At 52.9% G+C, this 19,765-nt stretch overlaps 1 protein-coding gene across 1 annotated transcript; it reads left to right on the plus strand.

Moving 5' to 3' along the window:
• Positions 1–16,098: 16,098 nt before the first annotated feature.
• Laccase-6 (Laccase) lies at positions 16,099–18,027 on the plus strand (the record flags this gene model as incomplete). Its single annotated transcript, XM_036644889.1, has 4 exons — positions 16,099–16,299; positions 16,347–16,501; positions 16,552–16,689; positions 16,749–18,027. The coding sequence occupies 4 exons, from the start codon at positions 16,099–16,101 to the stop codon at positions 18,025–18,027; spliced, it is 1,773 nt and encodes a 590-aa protein (XP_036489051.1).
• Between the last annotated feature and the right edge of the window lie 1,738 nt (positions 18,028–19,765).

Raw genomic sequence — 19,765 nt, forward strand, 5'->3', positions numbered from 1 at the left:
CACCTGCGACAGATGCGCTGCTGGGCGAGGGGTCGTCGGGTGCTGAGGGGACCTAGGGTCCATCTCTGAACAGCAGGTGCGGTGTCGAAAGATGCAGAACAAAATGGACAGGACCGCTGGCCAAAGTGCGCAGGCGGCGGGGTGGACCACCGTCGACGGCGTACCTGCCCTGGAAAGGCATGTTTCCCATGTGCGCCTTACTGCGAACAGAATGCAGCGCCTTCCTCGCAATCAAGTTGAGAAAATAAAATCAAAAAAAAAGTCGCCGCAGGACACGCCGCATGCTTGATGTCCGAAGGTAAGATGCGTGCAGGAATAGCGACGACTGCCTTCCCCAGTGTTCGCATGTTTCAGGTCTTCTTGCCAGCAATCTACAAGCAACAATGAAGGGCATTGGTGGTGCATTGCAGCCAGCCAGCAGTGCAGCCGCCGCAAATGGCGCTTCCATGTTGTCCAGCATGCCCAGCTCATCCATAGTGATCCATCCATTCCTTGAGCGTGGAAGCAAGCATCCATCATCCATCTGTCCCTCAATTACATCACTCAAGCTGAGGCCGCGATACTCACGCACATGAGATGCATCGGGCGGGGCGGTTCCATGGCCATGTGGTGCACTTCAGGCGCGGCCGCAATCATGATGATACAGGCACCAATGCTTCTACGCGCACTTTAGACCACGCATCCATGATGCCATCCATCCCCATCTACTATATTCCCGTCCATATTTAGCATTCAGCATGACATAGTCTTTCGGAGTCCGGCGAGCTGTGCTAAATATGACCCGTTGTCCCTGAAGCCAGGCCGCAGGTGTTCGGGATAAGGTGGGAGAGAAACTGTAATCCGTACTGCTACTCGGCAGTATCTTCATGGGTAGTGTCACGACAAAAGAAGCAAAGAATAGAAGCAGCTGCGGATGCCAATGACGACTGTCCTCTGGAACGGGCGGCCAATACGACGTCGACCTCTGGGTCATGGCCGAATATGGTTCTCTTCATCTCTGCCCAAATTTTAATCAACACGAACGGCGTCCCCCAAACCAGTTCGTGCCGCGGGGGTGCATTTCACCCTTTTTTTTTTTTTTTTTCTTCTGTCTTTTCTTCTGATGGATGGATGGTTCAGCGAACCAGTAACGGTGCAGAATGCAACCCTCCACCAGCCCGAGAACTGAACATCACGCGGGCAGCTCCACGCACCGCTGGCTCAAATTGGATTGGAGGGCCGGGTACCTTGCAGGACGGCGCCTGTGGGGCCTCGTGGCCTCCACTGTCCTCCAGAAGCCTATCGCTGCTAGCGGCCTCGCTTGCCCTGGCTAAACGGGCCTTGAAGTGCGGGTGCACCTCCAAGCAAAAAAGGGCAGGCACGACCAGGCACCGTGGCGTTCTCCTTCTCAGGAAGGAGTGACTTCCATCCTTACCTTACCTATTACTTTGTAGTCAGCAATGTCAGCAAGTGCATCCTTGGGAAGTGACTGCGACCTCCTCCATTCATCGACCATTCAGTTGGTTCGCAGCTACCTTATCCGTACCCAAGCAGCCTCAATAACTCGACGCTTGAAGTAAGGCATCCGCGGTAGGTATTGGCAGTGGAGATCTTTTCCGACGTGGGCGGTTTGCACCTGCATTTGCATTTGCTTTCACATTCAAGCATCCTCGTCTCTCCATCCAGTGACCAAGGCAAAAACTGGACCAGAACCTCGTCGACCCGCACTTGCCCGGCTGATATTGGATCTCCCACTCACGTTGCCTGCACTTGCACTCGCACAGTTGCACTCGCATTTGGTCTCCGCTGGCACTCGCATTTTGCAATCGCCTTTTGCTCCTCCTGCGCTTTTGGCGGCTTGTCAGGTTGGCGCTACTTTGGATCGTCGACGCTACTCCAGGGGTGCTGCTCAAGCTCGTCATCCTCATCCTGCACTCATTTGCCTCAATCGTCTAGCTCGCTGATAAAACGGCGGTTTCCTGTCATCGCCGACTGTCACTGCTCGCTCGCCAAGCTGTCACATCTCAGTCACGGGCCTCTCTATCAGCCAGAGTCTCGCCCTCTTCTCAGTGGCAGGCTGAGCCTCGTCGACACTGATCCCCGAACGGAAGAACCGACCGTTGGTTGCCCACAACGTTGCCTTCCAAATCGTTTGTCATGCACTTCCTATGCTATATCGGGCTGCTCCTAATAGCGTCCCAGTCGCCGTGGGGACCTTCAATGGAACCCTCAATCGTTGGAGTTCCAGTGGACAGACGCGTGTCGACCACTTGGTACGCATCATTTCACTTAATAACCAGCCCGGATCAATCAGGCTGCGTCGTCGACATCATCGCCCGAAAATTCGGAAGCCATCGCTGGCGATGGACCACAGCCGCGCATTGCGTTGCACGCAATGTGGCCGCATTGTATGGAGAGCTTCCGGCATGAGCAATGCTCCCGATGCCCGACTCAATACTGCAACTCCAATGCTCATGCACCGCCGCCGTCTGCCCAACCGCCAAGCGGGAGCAAGTGGGTGACGGTGGACACTCTCTTCCGCCGTGTCTCGGTCGTCGGTCCAGACTCCAGAAAGGCAGACTTCTGGGACCCGGGGTTTACGGAGCCAATACTCCAATATTGGAAGCACTCGGATGGGGTCGCTAACGACCACGTCGGACACTTCCAATGCCAGCGACACGTTCCATCACGTCCAGTCTCCAGGGAATCACCCGCCTCACCGCAATTTACCTGCAGCCCGCAGCTCTTAGCCGCGTTGCACAATTCTGCACTCTTCACTGATGAATCTGTTGCTCACGCGCGCATGGCACCTCTCGTGGCTTTGCCGCCGCTTGCCTATGCTAAATGTGCTAACTCGAGTTTTTCCCCGGCGTATCTTGGCGATGCAATGGTCCAGCGCCACGCCGTCCTGCAAGCTGCAGGAACACAGATGCATAACCCCAAGATGGAGGATGTCGGAATGTCGGGTCGCAAACTATCCATAGTGTTTTCCTGCGGCAGGCAAATAGTGAACGTGAGCAAAACCTTCTCTGGACTGCTGCAGGCAAAGTCTGGACTCTGCTCTGGCCACCCACCCCATCAATTCACCCCTGACCTGGGTCCGCCCTGAGTCCCAAAAGAGGCTCCCTGTCAGCTCACTGGCCGAAGATCCTCCTCATGGCCATTTCCTTTTGCGAGTTCGAGATTGTCGAGCCTCATTTATCGTCGAATCAAGACACAAAAGACTTGGCGATCGAGAACACCGCCAGTCACAGTGGAGGTCCCTAAGTCCCCTCATGATCGTCTTGACGGACCCCTCAGCGGCAGATGAGACTCGCTGTATCGATCAACTCTGACCCTCGTGGAGTCATGTTAGACGCCGGGCGAGAGATGACACTATCTTTGAAATCGCGCTTGGCCGTCTGTCAGAGGCCCGTTCCTGATGTTCGTCATTATAGAGTCTCCGATCTGACCATGCATCGACCAAGCGGGAATTATTACATCCAATAACGCGCCTTCGGCTGAAGTGCTATCAAGCAGACAGCAGAGCCGTCACTTTTGGAACGACACCGCAGCTTCTAGTCTGAGCCATGATCGTGCCATTTCACCGAGCCATCAACCACGTTAGTGCTAACGGGACGTGCTGACTCCGCCATCACCGAGCACTCAAAGACCGCGACGCGACGCAATCTGCGCAAAGGGACAGATTGAATCATCACGGCCTTGTGAAATCTTACAGAGCTCGCGTGACTACCATCTCGTTTCCACAGGCAACCCCTTTCGAGTGCAGCACTCGGGATTATTCTTCGGGAATGCGGCTTGCAGGCGGCCGCTAGCTATACACACCGACACAAATGCGGTCAGCGGCGCGACTTGCTAATACCACCACATCGATCAGCCTGTCTAGCTTGCTGATGGATATCTCCAAGATGGTGGTCACACCAAACCACTCAGATATCGCTTTTCCAACGCCTCGCCTCTGCGTCCCCCTATTCCAAGAACAACGCACCTGCCCAAAAAAGAACATGCACCATCACCGCAAAGAGAAACTCACGCACTGAAGGTGCTGGTCTTGGCATTTGCGACGGGGCCCCAGAAAGAAAATTCTCGACGTTCTACAGACGAGAGAATTACAGAAAATAATTCGAGTCAGGAGGCGGCTCAAGAGGAAGCCGCGCCGCAGCCCGCTCCGAGCGCAGACTCAGCAGCAGGCCACCCCGCTTCAGCATTCGAGACGTCGGAACATGGACGCGACTTGATGCCGTCTCGCCTCTTCTCTCCCCGCCTTCAGTCCGAGACTGCAGGTTGCACGTTGTGTTCGGAGCCCCCTCCAGAAACGACGACCGGGATCATGCTTGGACGAGCAACCTCGAAACCGAACGTTCTTTTCTGAGGATCTTCAGACCTCCGAATTTGAGACTGTGACATGGCTGATCCTCCGCCCTCCTTCACAAGGTGACGGTCATTCTCCCGTCCTTCCCGTCGTTGCGGTGTCGCAAAGCGACTGTGTCCCGTGCGCGAGTCCAATCGGGGATGACTCGGTACGATGTGCAGTTACGAGGAGAGACTTTCTGAGGATTTGAGTGATTCGAAGATGCTGGGTGCGGCAAAATGAAAGCCGGTGGATTATTCTGTGAAGTGTGGAAATGTTGTGAGAAAATGCAAAAAGGAAATCGACGTTGGCCTGATTCGAACAGACGCTCCCGAAGGAACAAGATTTCTAGTCTTGCGCATTAGACCACTCTGCCACAACGCCGTTGGTTGATGAAGAGGTAAGGAGATTGCGCACCTATGGAGGGTTGCTGACGGGGAGCTCCATTTTGGAGATCACCTCAGCTGGTGGGGCATCTACAGGCCGCCGTACTGCACGCACAGCGTTCGACGACTTTGTCACGATGGGATGCAGGGTGTATATAAGCAGTCATTAACTCCCGTATATAACCTATCACAATGAAATGCGTTCATGTAACCTTGACCGAAATTAGGGTCGCTCGTATCAATTGAGTTGGTCATTAGAGACTTCGCACATGGCTTACGGTCAGCATTAAGACACTGGCCGCTGTAAGAGAACGTTCACCTCCGCAGGACCGTCGGTCATCATCGCCGTTGCTGTATTCTGTATTTCATACCTAAGAGATGGTTGTGAATTCTCTGCATGGTAGTGGACGTGTACTACGCTCAGGGCAATAGGGAGCGAATGAGATGACCGCTATTTCTGCGCGTACTGCTGAAGACACCTGGATTGCGTCAGTCTCATTGCACCCAAGCGCTTTTGGGACAATCATTGCTGTAGAATGGCTTGCTGTAGCATGAACGGTGAGCTCTTATATATGCCAATCACGCCCCCGATCCCTTTGCGAGACCTTGTGACACTGCTCCTTCTACCGTACTGGGTGTGGATTTGGGAGGTTTCCTGTGGGTTAGGCTGCTGGGCGGATATATAAATCAACAGGCTTGAGTAAGATTCAATCAGAGACAATTATGTCGAGTACTTGCTCATTTTGGTGACATGTTCGTAACCAACCCTGTCAGGCGAGGTTACTCTGCGTAGCGATGTGGTTTCCCTCATGGACGTGTGTCCGCGACTGCGGCGGTTGGGGCGTATACGCTGGGATGTCTCCTAGATGGAGATGATGGATGAGGTCTCTGATGAGTTGTGAGTTGTTGAACGGTGGGTGGTGATGTGAGGTCTTCCGGGTGATCAGGTCCAGGTCTGAAGGATGCCATGAACGGCATTTTCGATGAAGCAAGGACAGTGGCAAGGCTGACTTTGCGTGGTCTAGGCTTATTAATAAGGATCATGCGTCTTATATATGTTTAGATTGGCTGGAGATGCGGGGGGTAAGGCGTGTTAAGGCTGTTGCTTTCTGGGCGTGGGCTTGAAGGAATACTGGGAGAGGGACATGTGTCAACATATATAATCATTGTCATCGAGAGATGATGAAAAGTCTCCTGGGCAGAATGCCATACTGACCGGGCCCGTTTACTCCTAATTGCCTCGAGTTCATGGTTGCGCATGGTTTCGAACCCCGATGGCCCTGCCATTGGAGACCCCAGATCTCATGAGAGTGCAAGCGCGTCGTCTCTGCTTTTGATATGTGATGGCATGAATAAACAGCAGATGTATTTCTTTCTGGAATGCTCGTATGGTGATCGAAACGTCTCATTTGCAGCGGCAGAAGATATTGACGGGACATACCCCCCCTCTCCTCCTCGAAAAGAGCGTCCTTCACAGGCAGCCGATTTGCGTGAAAAAGTAATCATTGGTTTCCCATCAACTGAATATATAGGTATTAGCTGGATGTTATGGTGCTTGATCCCTGAGAGGATTTGAGTAAGTCGCCTACACTGAGGCCTTCACCTTGAACTACTGAGACTAAGAAATGGATATATAATGCTCAATACCTGCTTGAAAACTATTTGACAGGTATATTACCACCTCCGCTCCGCGGTCGACATTTGTCCATGATGGTTCCGAGGTACGAGGTGGGCAAGGGGTTGTCAGCTGCTTCTCTCGACTGAACCTCTTTTTGCAGGCAAGTAGTACTTTAAGGGAACACATAGATGGAATACTGCACAGAAACTGAGGAACGGGAGGGAGATGAAAGTCATGCATTGCATGCGTCTAGAGAGGTGGGCTCAACTAGGTGTGCTTTCGGTAGGGTGGCTGTGTGAGTATTGAGTCTTTACTAGAACAACTGGCAGCAGAGTCCATTGTCTCTTGTGTAGAGTAATGCTGAACGCGCAGCTCATTAGTTCTTAATATAGCGCACTTCAAGCAAGGGTTGCGGAGGCATTCAATGTCTGCGAACCGACGACACCATCCACTCCGTGGGACAGGGGAGGAACATCGAGAACCTGACATCTTCTATAAAAGGCCTTGAAACTCACAGGATGGCTTCTTTTCAGGCACAATAAGCTGTGATCAGGGTCGTGCTTTTGCTTCACTCAGCCCGACCTAGTGTGACAGGCTGGGTTAAGCCAATTAGAGGCGAAAATTATTGAATCCCGTTTGAAGTTACACCGCTTGAGCCGTTCGTTCGTAGATTATGCCGGTGTGAATACCATGGAGATAGAGATGGAAGTCGGCGATGGATTGAATCTAAGACGAGTTGGTGGCTCTGTCCACGACAAGTCTTTGTGAACTGTGGCTAGAGAAATTGAGAGGACCGCGCAGGTATGGTGTTGGCTGCGATCCTAAACCAAATGGCAAGGAATAAAATTGCTTGCTGAGCCATCATTCCATGGGATGGCCGCTTTTATAAGACAGCAAGTGCCAAGCTTGAAGCCTATCGGCATCGCCGTAGAGAGGCCGAGTATAAGATTGGGCTTCACAGGCTTTGGGTGAGAAGTTCGAAGTTCAAACATTATTTTGTGCCGGAGATGATCCGTGGTCATCAGGTGAATACGGCTATTTTGGATTTCATAGACACACTGACAGACGTCATTGACAGTAGGATAGTTGCAGCTGGCACCAGACTAGACTATCCCATAATGTCTCTGGCTCCCATCTTTTTTGCTGAGGTATCGCTTGGGGCTGAGGCGAATACTTGGAGAACAGCAATCTCTATAGAATAAACCTAACGGACGGTGGTAACGAGATCGGTGAAAAGAGTTAATAGAGTGTGGTCGGGTTTCAGGTGCCACAGTGAAGGGGTGGCAGGTTTCACGCCGCAGCCTCAAGCCATTGTTGCCGCTGGGGACGAAACAGCTCCATGCGTTGAGCTTTATAGGAACGCCACATATTCGTGTCTCCTCTCGTCAACACGAAGCCTGTAGTTTTGGGAGTTCTCCGGGTATATTACTGCTGAAAATGATTCACTTGACTCTTCTGATAGCAATTGTGCTCTTCCAAGCAGTTTATGTACCCAGGTAACCTGTACGCTGATTTTGAGGACGTTATCCTTCAACTGACGGCTCTCAGAATGAATGTCACTGAGAAAGATCAACACAATACCCTAAGTATTACGTCCCAAATGCTCTGAATAAGTGCTTGGAAGAGCACGACAACGGCGGATGGAGGCGGCGCTTACAAGGCGGTCAAAATTGAGTTTGAGGAGAAAGTTATGACGACCTGGTCTGCGGTGTGGGTGCCCTGCCCGCGCTGTCTCTCGACTTGATCCCAACCTCGATGACAGAAGCTGGATTGTATGCATAATTTAGCCTTAGACCAAGGAAGTAATTTTATAACCAGGCTCTAGTGCTGGGAAAGGCGGTCGGAGTTCAAGGGTGGGTGGAAATACTCAACTCAGTTGGTAGCCGTAGCATGAACCTGGATTACGAGTAGTTATGAATAAGTTCTTGCCTATGCACCGGGGCGGATTGGATCACGCGTGGAGTACATAAAGCCGAAGTCAAGCCAATCCTCAATCGTGGTGACAATTTCGCGGCGATTTTGTTCGTCCGGCAATGAACTTCCACGTGTTTATTAGAAGAACAAGACGCCTGCGAACAATTTCGAGCAAGTGGGATAGGGAGCCGACAAGATCATAGCTTAGTGCTGTACAGAATTGTGTGCTGTTTCTCGTTTACATCCCCAACGTATTCGGTTTCGATGCAAGAGTGCCTGGTTCGCTGCGACTGAATGGGTGTTTGGAGGTTGTGAAGAAAAGGTGACATGGTGCAGGCAAAGGTCGCGATGGCAAGTCGACCAAGGGCGGGGATCACGAGTGAATTGGCTCATTCAACCTCGATATGTGCCCCTTGTTCCCTTATATAGAGAGAGAAGAGACGTATGGCCCGAGGTTGAGTGTCAATGGTATTCGTTGAGCCCAATAAGTCCGCGTCACACAGGACTCATGTGCAGCTGAAATGCCTGCCCATGAGAATTTGAGTGACTTGTCGCGATAGCTATATTGTATATAAATGGCTGCAGGTCTATTTGTAATATTTCTTCTTCAAATGTCGTGATAGTTTAAATTGTGTCGATTCCGATTTCCATCCGCAGTAGAGGATGGTCGGCACAGGCTTCATAATACGATACTTCTGGCTACTGCATGTACTGTCACGATTTCGCCGAAAACTTCATGAGATTGGCTTGTATTAATCCAGGAATGCGCACAAGACAACGACAGTTGTGGATGGAAGTGTTGTGGATGCAGCCGCAGCGGCCGAAACGGGGCTGAAGCCTACCGCTATTTGGTGTTCGATAACAGGTGAAGATCTAATAAGCCCTGTTGACATGGAGGACATGTGTTGCCGTTATTTGTCTTCTGCTTCTGTGCCGTCTAAACATAACAAAATCATCTGGCGAGTTGCTTACGACGCATGACGACCTGGCTGATGGATCTTTCAAAAGATATATATAATGATCATTGACATTGAGAACTGTCCCGGCCTCAACAAATTGGTCGTCGAGCCCCAGAGTCTTCTAGATTTCCCCCAGAAATTACTAGGTATACGTGGATTTCACTTGTTGAGGTATTCCCTCACTGTAGAGAGCCCTGATCTCAGCGTGAGATTTTCTAGGTTCTCGTCTCTTCTGGTATCGAATGATTACATCCCGAATAATTGCCGATAGAATCTAGATCAATTCTTTCGCATGACGCATGTCGTCACCAGAACTGCCTGTCTCCTGATTCCTACCTCTGCCATACTAGTCTTCCACATGAGAGGAAGTTGTCTTCCATTTGGTTTCTACGAGATGATAGCTCACCTCAACTGTTATATATCCCTCTTCACACACCCATAAACTTCCCGAAACAGTCCTTTGAAATGCAGTGAAGCTCAGGCATCTCACGGTCCTCTAAGCCGTGGTGGCGGTGACCATATATAAAAACTGGCGGAAAACGTCTGTTGAAGTGAAACCGCACAGCCAAATGTGAGGGACGACACAGAATGTACTGTCATAATAAAGGCGCCTGAGCAAATCATAATGAAGCACGGCATTGTGAGACAGTCGACAAGCTTCATTTAAGCACGGTGCCGCTCGAGTGTCTGGACTTTCTTAGGGGTGAATACTTAGAAGAAGACGATGGGGGAAACTGTGTTTGATACTACAAGGAAAACCTCAACTGTGGTCTTGACCTCGTGTATATGGAGTTTGCATGACAAAGGGCATACGAGAGCAGTGAGTGGGAACGGAACCATACGCCATTGGGTGCTGTCTCTTGGCATGAATCCAGGCCACAACAAATACCGCTTTTTATGCATGCCGAAGCCTCTTATCGAGCGCTCCCATGAATCAGGAAAGACACGGATAGGTTGTCTGTACTGATATATATAATGCCATCCAGGGCTCTGTTAGCTTTGGGTGGTTCAGGCCATGGTATCCCTGGGTCTGGGTTGAGATAAAGGTCGTCTGCACCTGTCCCATTCGTAGTCAGGACACCGAAAATAACGCAAAAGACTGCGCGACGTGACAGATTTGAGCGTGGTCAAAGAAATAGAGTCGCTGATTGGTTATGCGAGACGGATAAGATCAGAGTAGTGATGAAATATAACAGACGAAGTAGCATCCACGAAGTCGTGTTTCCGAGGTTATCGCCTGCAGCCTGACAATTGCCATAGTTCAATATCCGTGGCTGAGAAAGGAAGATGGCCCAGCAAGTCACACCACTCATCGGGCGTACCCATTGTGTGTTGTGGCCGCTGAACATCTGGCTGCCCATCCTTTTTATAGGTCGGTCGTTGCTGGATGACTTATTGCGAGACGAAAGCGGTTTTCATTGAGAAGACATCACCGCGTGAAGAAGCTGGCAGCTATACGACGCGGGAAATATGTGGAGAGCCGCGAGAGACTGCCTTTGTGCAGTTCTGTTGGCATCAGCAACGCGCCCGAGGCTGAAAACGAAGCCGGCCGATTAAGTCCGAATTTCCGGGACCGAAAGTGGAGACACTGCGCCGGACATCCGGATCCGTGTCCGGAGTAGCTGTGCAGCCCTGTGAAGAGCCCCTTATGACTGCAATGGCACCCAGCAGAACTCTCTGACAGTGGAAAGAGAATAAAGTCTGTTCGGCAGGTAAGGCATATAGACATTTACCTCGTGCTGATGTTCACCTTGGACATCAAAACCAGAGCTGCTGAGTCCCAGTCTAGGCTCCCCAAATATCCTCACCGACGTAGCCTTCTCCGGAAAGTTCGATAGTCGGCGACGCCTCTGCCGACTCTCGGTTTATCATACTCACTCGGTATCGGTTTTCCGCCTACCATACCCAACACACCCGAGGCACTTCAAACTTCGCCGGCGGTCAAACTTCAGCCTACGGCGTCGGCGAACTTTAGCTGAAGCTCAACCTCCGGCGGCCTCGGCAACCGCACACAACAGGCTGCGGCTCTCGCGGGCAAGGCGGAATTTAAAAGTACAACTAGGCCTAGCCTTGCGACGTTGACGTGGTACCACAACGCAGCGCGCCGCTGCGCTGCGCTCGGGACCTTGCATACGAGGAAGAATTGGACGGCATGCGGCGAGCCTAATTTTAAAGCGACTCAGATTTCGACGCTAACCGCCCTACCGGACGGTCGGGAACCTCAGTTTTCCTTTTTGTTCTGGCTGCGTTTCTCCTAGTGGTGGTGGGTGTTACCGCAACGGTAAAGTTTGATTTGACTTTGGGAATATTGGCCCTAAGGGGGAAACGTTCGTCCCAAAAGTCTTCGGCATTGTAAGACGCTGCAGAGTGAGATGACGGCTATTATAGAGGCCATATTAAGACTGACGTCGTGGGCGAACAACTGCAACCTGGTTACTAACAAGGGAGAACCTTCTAATCAAACGTCTGATGGCGGAGGAATGGTGAGTAATCGCTGCTGACGCCTAACCTGGGCTGAGAACCTTGCCCTGTCGCCGCATTGGCTGAGGGACATCCAGATGTTTGATGCTTAATTACCTCCAATATGAAGGCTTAGACAATGTGGAAATAGCAGGCCCAATAAGAGCCGGGATGATGATCACCTGTAGCATCCCGACGAGATCCTCGCCAGGGCTGGGAACAAGCCGACAGGCACCAATGCGCTGTAACAAAGGCGAATTACATGTCCAACGTGGGACATATCCCGCGAGAGGAAAATGGAAGTTTTCTTTCCCAATGAGTCAACGTTGTTCTCGTATTTGGAATGAGCTTCCACGCTTGTGGCTGTCCCTGACGTTTGATCCGGGCGTTGACTGGAGGGCACACTCTTTCTCAACGTGCTAAGCTTGACGACCGTGTAACAGGCTGAAAATTGGATTCCCGGCGAGCTGGATCTTGAGAGATCGAACTTCGGTGGGTGCCTTGTCTTGACCTGTTGAACCAAAATAGCAGCCGTTAGATGAGTCCCAGGTCCAGAACGATGAGAGCTACCAACGGCCCGATGTGGGATGGATGACGGAATGGGTAAAGCCATGTCACTGGCCGGGTCGGAATTCTCGCCGGTCACTCCACATACCATGTGTCCTATGTCTCGTATTGAGGTCGAAATAGCGAGTACACGAGAAGAGCCATCATGCCAGAAGGGGAAATGCTCGACGGTACCTGTGGTATTTAGGTAGGCAGACAGAGCTGGATCTCGCAGCGCATGTGTGAGACCAGACGAACCGCCACATCGCCGTCATGCCGGGCAAAACAAAGTGTGGCTTCACGATTCGCGACGATGGCAACCCAGGCAACTGGTCAGGTGCTCTTCTGGTATTCAACTCCAAGCATCGCCTGCATGTCGAGTGTGGTCCCAAAGGGGCAATGATTTGAGCCGACGCCCGGACTTCGCCTCGGAGTTCCAAGGACCGGATCAGGGCAGAAGAGCACGCCCGGGTAAGTCGGGCATGTTGGCTTAGGTGAGGTAAGAAAAGCAGAGCGATTGGGTCGAAAGATGGCATGTTAGATGTGCCCTGGCAGCCTTGCTGGGTGAGCAGGTGAGCTCTGGGATCGGCGCTGCCGGGACAGATCTTGGTAGACAGGCGGGAGGGGAGCGGAAGTGTGGCTGTCAGCAGAGCAAACCATCAGGCGTTTTGGTCGTCATGGAGTCATGTGTGGCTCCTCTGAGGACGGCCATATCTCTGCAGTGCCGTAGAGGCAGACCGATGTTCGCAGCGGAAGACGGCGGAAGACAGACCGGGGTAGGAGGTGGTCCTCGGTCTAAGGGTTATGCGCTGTCAGCTGGAAGCCGGGCATCTCTCGTGTTTAGGTGGACGATCCTGTGAGACATGCATATGCGCAGTGTAGGTGCGCGAATGAGCGGGAAGTGGGAGAGAGTAAGAAGTGGAAGAAGACTCGCGGCGGGGAAGCAGAGGCAGCAGAAGCGAAGGCATGGAATCAATAGTTCTGATAGCTGAAGGCAGAGAGACGGCGGATGCAGTCGGTATTGGGTGTCGGTGGGAAAAGTCTGGAGAAGATGGCATAAGATGGCATGATGAGAGAGCCGCGTCCGCCGTCATCACGCACCCGTGGCAGTGGCGTTGAGACAAGCAGCTGCTGCCCTGTGAGATAGAGTTAAGGTGTGTTGGTAAGAGAGGAGGAACAGGAGAATTTTGCCCACTAGGCAGGGCGGCGCGATGTTCCTTCCATCGTCTGCTTGCTTTCTCATCCTGCTGGAGGTTTGGCAGGTGAGTGGCAGGTGTTGCTAAAAGCGGGAGGAATTTATAAAAGCAAACGGGCGATGCTCTGGGTGAAGCAACTGCCCCTGACCTTGTTTGCAGCGAGCGCCCACCTAGCGGTGAGGGAAGACAACGTCCTCCCACAGCTGTGTGGCCAGTGAGATTTTGTTGTGAGCAGCGGCCCAGGTGCTGTGCTTTCGCTGTTCGATAAGGTACGCAGTTACATACGCACTGATGGACGGCACTGTGGCTGATTGCAGGCGCTAAGCTATTTGTGAGCTGCGGCAGAGGAAGCCACACCTTATGTGGAAATACCGTGTCACTAGCATTCCTGCGCACTCCTCTCCATACCTTTTGCCTCTGCCACACACAGTAGATGCCTCCTCCAGCACTGTAGAGCAACATCTGCGATGCATGCGGGATCCTGTCAGATTTCCCCCGGCCACAGCCCTCTCATCCTCTTCTCCCCAACAACCCAATCCCGACCTCGCAGTCATCTCCCACCTCCACGTCTAAGACTCGACCCTTACCTCACCACGCGGCATACGTTAGGCTACAGGGCAGAGACACCTTTGTCTGCGGCATAGCGTCCTTCCTCCAGAACATGCGTCTGCTGCTATTGGTCCAGTCACGGTATCTCGACCTGCAAGCCATCATCCATCTCCCATGTCCTTGGAAATGACTCCCAGGCCATCCCGGTCGAGATCCCGCTGACTTCCACCACATCAGACCATCGCGTTCGTCTCAAATGGCTATTGCGGCTGCTACTGCTAATCTTCGCTGCAGACCTTTCTCAACGGCCTCAGGGCCTGGGTCCTTGCCCTCTTCCCCTCATCCCTCTCATCGCCTTGCCCGCCTAAAAATAGCCCCCAAGATGCCGTGCACCAACGACACAGCAGCAGTAGTGGCCGCAGAGACGGCTTCTCTGAACCCTGCCTGCGTCGGCCGATGACTCTCCCGCCTCTGCCCTGAGGCATCGACATGGACAGACTCAGAGACAATCATCGATACGAGCACCGACGGTGCCGGGCGAGCCCAGGACCATGAAAGGACCGACTCCAAACTCAATGATTCGCCCAGGAACCGCGAAGCTTAGTCACTGGACGGTGCCGCGCTGGCTGCACCTAGACAGGCCGGCGAATATCTGCCACCTCGTGACGAATCACACCTCTCCATCTCCGTGCTTCCCCGGGTCGATCTGCCCTCGATATCGTCCTTCTCCATGGCCGCTACCACCTTAGAAACGGTGTTTTTGCTTTTTCGTTGCCTGCCACTCGTATTTGCTCACCTTCTCCTCCGGTCTCTCGCACGAAATGTCCGGTGAGTCGACTTCACCGCCGACTTCACTGCTTCTCAACAAGAGCAGCAACCCAGTTCGCCAAGTCTTGCATCCTGCAAGCCGATCAGTGTTTTTGCGGGGGGTTACTGGCGGTGGAAGCGGGTACTCAGATCCTGTCGGCCAGCTCAGAGCTTCCAGCAGTTTGGCTCCTCCGCAAGCTGAGCTCCTGCCAAGTACTCGACTCTCCGCAACATACGAGGCTTCCAGCGAAGCTCACAAGGCCTAAACCGCTTCGTTACCAAGCCCGCGATGGTGCATATCGTGCTGATCTCATTCGAAATTATTGCCGGCTGTCTGCCAGTCACGTCGTTCCCCGGATGTGGTCAGACCTTTCCCGGCCGGCGCGAGTACGCCCCTAATAACACATCAAGACACCCTCCATCTTACATCAGAACTCTGAATGTACCATTGCAACCTGACTTCCATATTGGATGTGCTGACTCTATGCATACCAAGTGCCGAATTAGGCGTCCATCGATGGAACGCAGACCTATGACAGCACGTGTCTGGCACCGAGATATGACATACAGGTTTTCCTGCTAGTGGCCCGTCAGCCTCATCCTTCACCTATTCTCAGCCTCCGTTACACGGGCCAGTCACAGTCGTCTGAATTCGGGGCACCTCATATGCATAGGGCAAATATTGGACACGACAAGGGCGGATCGAGGGTTGAATTTGGGGATCTGACATGATCCGCTCTCCCAACCAGCAATGTCGTCTTCCGTCTGCCTGGCTACTGCCACCCACGGCAAGAAGTAGCTCAGCCTCTTCCCGGATGTGTCCACATTTGGCTTCTCCATCCTCCACCGTTCCATAGCGCCGGTCAAGCCAAGACTCGACTTTACAGAGAACCATGTTCTACCACCTCCACACGCGAGCATACCATCTCCATCGTTCCATGCCGTCTTTCCGTATCCACATCGAACGGGACCTGGCTTTGTTGTTCCCTCCATGTCAGAATGAGGCATGGCATTCTCACTGCCCGAGAGGCAGGGGTGTGATGCACCTCACCTCTACGCACACCTCTAGCTCTCACTCACACTCGCATCATGGCCCTTCTGAAGGACTGTACATTCTGCGGACGCCACTCTGAGCTCTCGAGCCTGCAAGTGCACCGAGACTATTGATGTCGCTCTCCCAGAAAGGTTAAGGCGCAGGTGAGGCATCTTGATGATACACAAGTGTATATAATCTCCTCTGTCCCTCACGGATCTCGAGATGTTGGAACACCAAGTCAGTCGCTCATCTCCTATCGTCTAGTACAGTCTTCTCCTACTTGTTAGCATATTCACCATGCGTTACAGCCTAATTCGGTCCGCCTTCGAGGCTGGACTTTTCCTTGCTTCTCTCGCCAGCGCCAACCCCATTCGCTCGTTGGATACACGCACGGATTGCGGTACTCATGGCCCTACGAACCGTGCTTGCTGGAACGGAAAGTACACCATTGATACCGACTATGAGACCAATGTCCCAAACACCGGAAAGACGAGAGAAGTATGTCCTCACATTTGTGGCCTTAGAGCAAGGCTAACATGAGGCAGTTCGATCTTTACATCACCAACCACACAGACTTTTCACCAGATGGCGTGTTCAAGACGACCATGCTCGTCAACGGCCAGTTCCCGGGGCCGACTATCGAGGCTGATTGGGGTGACTTTGTCAAAATTACCGTCCACAACCAACTGGAACATAACGGGTTAGTGCGCCGGCGCATGCATTGCAGATCCCAGCTAACACACTTATCAGTACCTCCATCCATTGGCACGGCATGCACCAGCGCAACACCAATGACCAGGACGGCGCCAACGGTGTCACGGAGTGCCCCATCGCACCTGGACAAAAGAAGACGTACTCTTACCAGATGATTCAGTACGGCACTTCTTGGTATGTTTCTGTTCCTTTGTTGAAGATTGTGGGCCCATGGACTAACAAGCTCTACACAGGTACCACAGCCACTTTTCATCCCAGTACGGCAACGGCGTCGTCGGCACGATTCAGATCAACGGCCCGGCGTCTGCTGACTACGACATTGACCTCGGTCCTTATGCCATCAGCGACTGGTACCACGACACTGCTGATAACCTCGAGCGACGCGCTGAACTCGCTGGTCTCCTGGCTGGCCCTCCTCCAGACAGTCAAAACGTTCTTTTCAACGGAAAGGGCGTCAATGCTATGGGCGGCGGCGAGTACCAAAAGACGAAGCTTACGCCTGGCAAGAAGCATCGCCTCAGACTGATCAACACCTCTGTTGATAACACTTTCACCGTCTCTCTGGCTGGACATAGCTTTACTGTCATCGCTACCGATCTCGTGCCCGTCAAGCCCGTCGTCAAGGACAGCCTCTTCTTGTCCGTCGGTCAGCGCTACGATGTGATCATCGAGGCCAACCAAGAGGTTGAGAACTACTGGTTCAACGCGACTCTCAGCGCCACGGGGCTCTGCGGAACGTCCGAAGTTGCTCTTCCTGCCTCCATCTTCACTTATGAGGGCGCCGCCGATGGACTCCCTACCCAACCAGGATACCCCATTGAGGCCGGCTGCGCCGATACTGTGGGTTTTGAGCCGATCGTCACTAGACTTCCGCCGTCCTCCGAGTTCACTCCCCACAAGAACATTCTCGACGTGAACCTCACCACGCCCGAAGTCTACGGTCAGCCGGTCTTCCGCTGGACTGTCAATGGTCACTCTATGGATATCGAGTGGGACAAGCCCACCCTCACCTACGTCGCCGAGAAGAATTACACTTTCATGGAGAGAGCCAACGTTGTGGAGCTCGACTCCAAGGACAAATGGACCTGGTGGGTCATTCAGAACGACCACCTCCTCCCCCATCCTATCCACCTTCACGGTCACGACTTCCTCCTCCTCGGCATTGGTGACGGCTCCTTCCTCGACAGCAACCCGCCAGTTACCAACGGCACCGGACCGTACGCAACCACTACTCACCCCAACCTCAACTTCCACAACCCCATCCGCAGAGATGTCGCGGTGCTTCCTGCCAGCGGCTGGATGGTGATCGCCTTCAAGACCGACAACCCAGGCGCGTGGCTCATGCATTGCCACATCGCCTGGCATGTCAGCATGGGTCTCAGCGTGCAGTTCCTCGAGCGCAAGGACGAAATCGCCCACACGATGCAGCTCGAGGAGCTCCAGCCCACCTGCAAGGGCTGGAAGGACTACTACCCAACAAGCTTCTACCCAAAGCACGACTCGGGCTTGTAAATGGCCTTTTCTCTCAGGAAGCCCGAGGCTGAAGATGGCACACATAGGCAGCAGTGACAGCTGCAGTGGCGTCCACTTAGCTCCGTCCACAAACACCGGCAGCGGGAACACGAGCACACCACGCCCGGCCGGCACAAGCCCAAACGTCATTTCAGCAGGGCTGGCAGCACACCCACTTCGGCGTTTTGCAAACTGGGGCTCTTTCCTCTCCCACCGGTTGCGTCGCACAGCCATTCGCGCACTACCGCGGTGCCGGCCGGGGCACTTTGGGCGCTTATGGCTTATTTTTGCCCTGAGCCTTGGCCCACCCTTCCCGCACCACACACGCTCTCTCCTCACTCACACCACCGCGGAGGCTTTTTTTTTATCCACTCATCAGCACTCATTTACTAATGGTTGACCACGAAAGCGAACATGATTTGGGGCACATAAAGCAGAGCATATATGATTGGGTTATTTGGGCGTTTGGGATGTCGCGTTCGCCATTTTGGGGTTTTGAGCAAGCCACAAAGTAATAGTCTGTTATGCATGCATGAGCTGGAGTTTTTCTTTTAGATACCTCTCATGAAGATGGGATTTGTTGGTATCTACTTGGGTGGCATGGCATCTAGATCTGGACGGCGAACAATATTTTTGGGACTTAGTATTGGGTAGAATTTGTCAAAATTCCTTGGAGTACAATTCGTTGTGCGAGAGCGTGATGCATGCAGTGAGATTTGACATGGTACTTGTTTGTTGGTTGGCTGGGGAGAGACATGGTACTGGGTCTGCGGTCTGAGTAAGACCGGGGACTTCGGGAATTTGTATTTTGGGCCGGCGGCGGCGGGGATTCTGGACTTTTGGTGAGGGTCATTGTTTTCTTTGTTCGAGCCTTACAGGAAAGAGTGGGAGGGCCGTTAGGCCAAGGGCGTGGCGCACCATTCAGGGTGAAGGCCTGCCGGTGGGAGATGGGAGGGGAGGGGGAGGTCGAGCAGATTGGGTATGACCTCAGCATGCATCTTGCATCTCACGCCCTTTTGGACGAGCCAGCGCCCACATCCCGTGGATAGGCCAAAAGGTTGAAGTGGGATGTCAGCATGGGACCTTTTTTTCGGGGCCTGGGATTTAGGGGCTGTGGATGACTTATCTTGGCTCGGCGGCTTGGAAATGTTGTCTGTCTGTCAAATTCTTCGATTGACGTTGATTTCGGCGGTTTAAATTTCTTGGGACGGTCTTGGACATGCGGGATCCGGGGACTTGGGTTGGGGGATGTGATTGTGCGGTTGTATTGCATCGGGGGGAATGAATGATCGGGAAGGGATCGGAGGGGGCACGGCTTGGCGGGGAAATATGTGGGGCGGATGGGGCCCCGGAGCGGGGATCGGGACGGAGGTCCGGTGGTGTTTTGAGGTGGCCCGGCGGAGGGAGAGGTCACAGGCGTTGTCTACGAGGATGGGTTGATATTGCGAATGTTCATTACGGCCGAGATATGTGTTGAAATGCGTTTCGGGATGTTGGATTCGGGCATGGAAGGGAGTGGTGCGGTCGGCTGTGTTTTGCAGTGTGGCTCAGGTGTGGTGTTGGCTGGTGTCGGGTTGTTGCGATCGCGGATCGACCAAGACCTGAGTTTTTGCAGTATTAGGTTGCTGGTCTTCCTTTCTTTGATAATATCTACCGTTTAATGGAAATATATTGATGTTAGACGTAAAGTTGAGCGTCTCGAGTTCTCATCGCAGGTTTGCAACTTGCTCGGCAGGCT

The sequence above is a fragment of the Colletotrichum siamense genome (assembly GCF_013390195.1).
Source record: "Colletotrichum siamense strain Cg363 chromosome Unknown KSG_Cg363_contig09, whole genome shotgun sequence".
Taxonomy (NCBI): Eukaryota; Fungi; Ascomycota; class Sordariomycetes; order Glomerellales; family Glomerellaceae; genus Colletotrichum; species Colletotrichum siamense.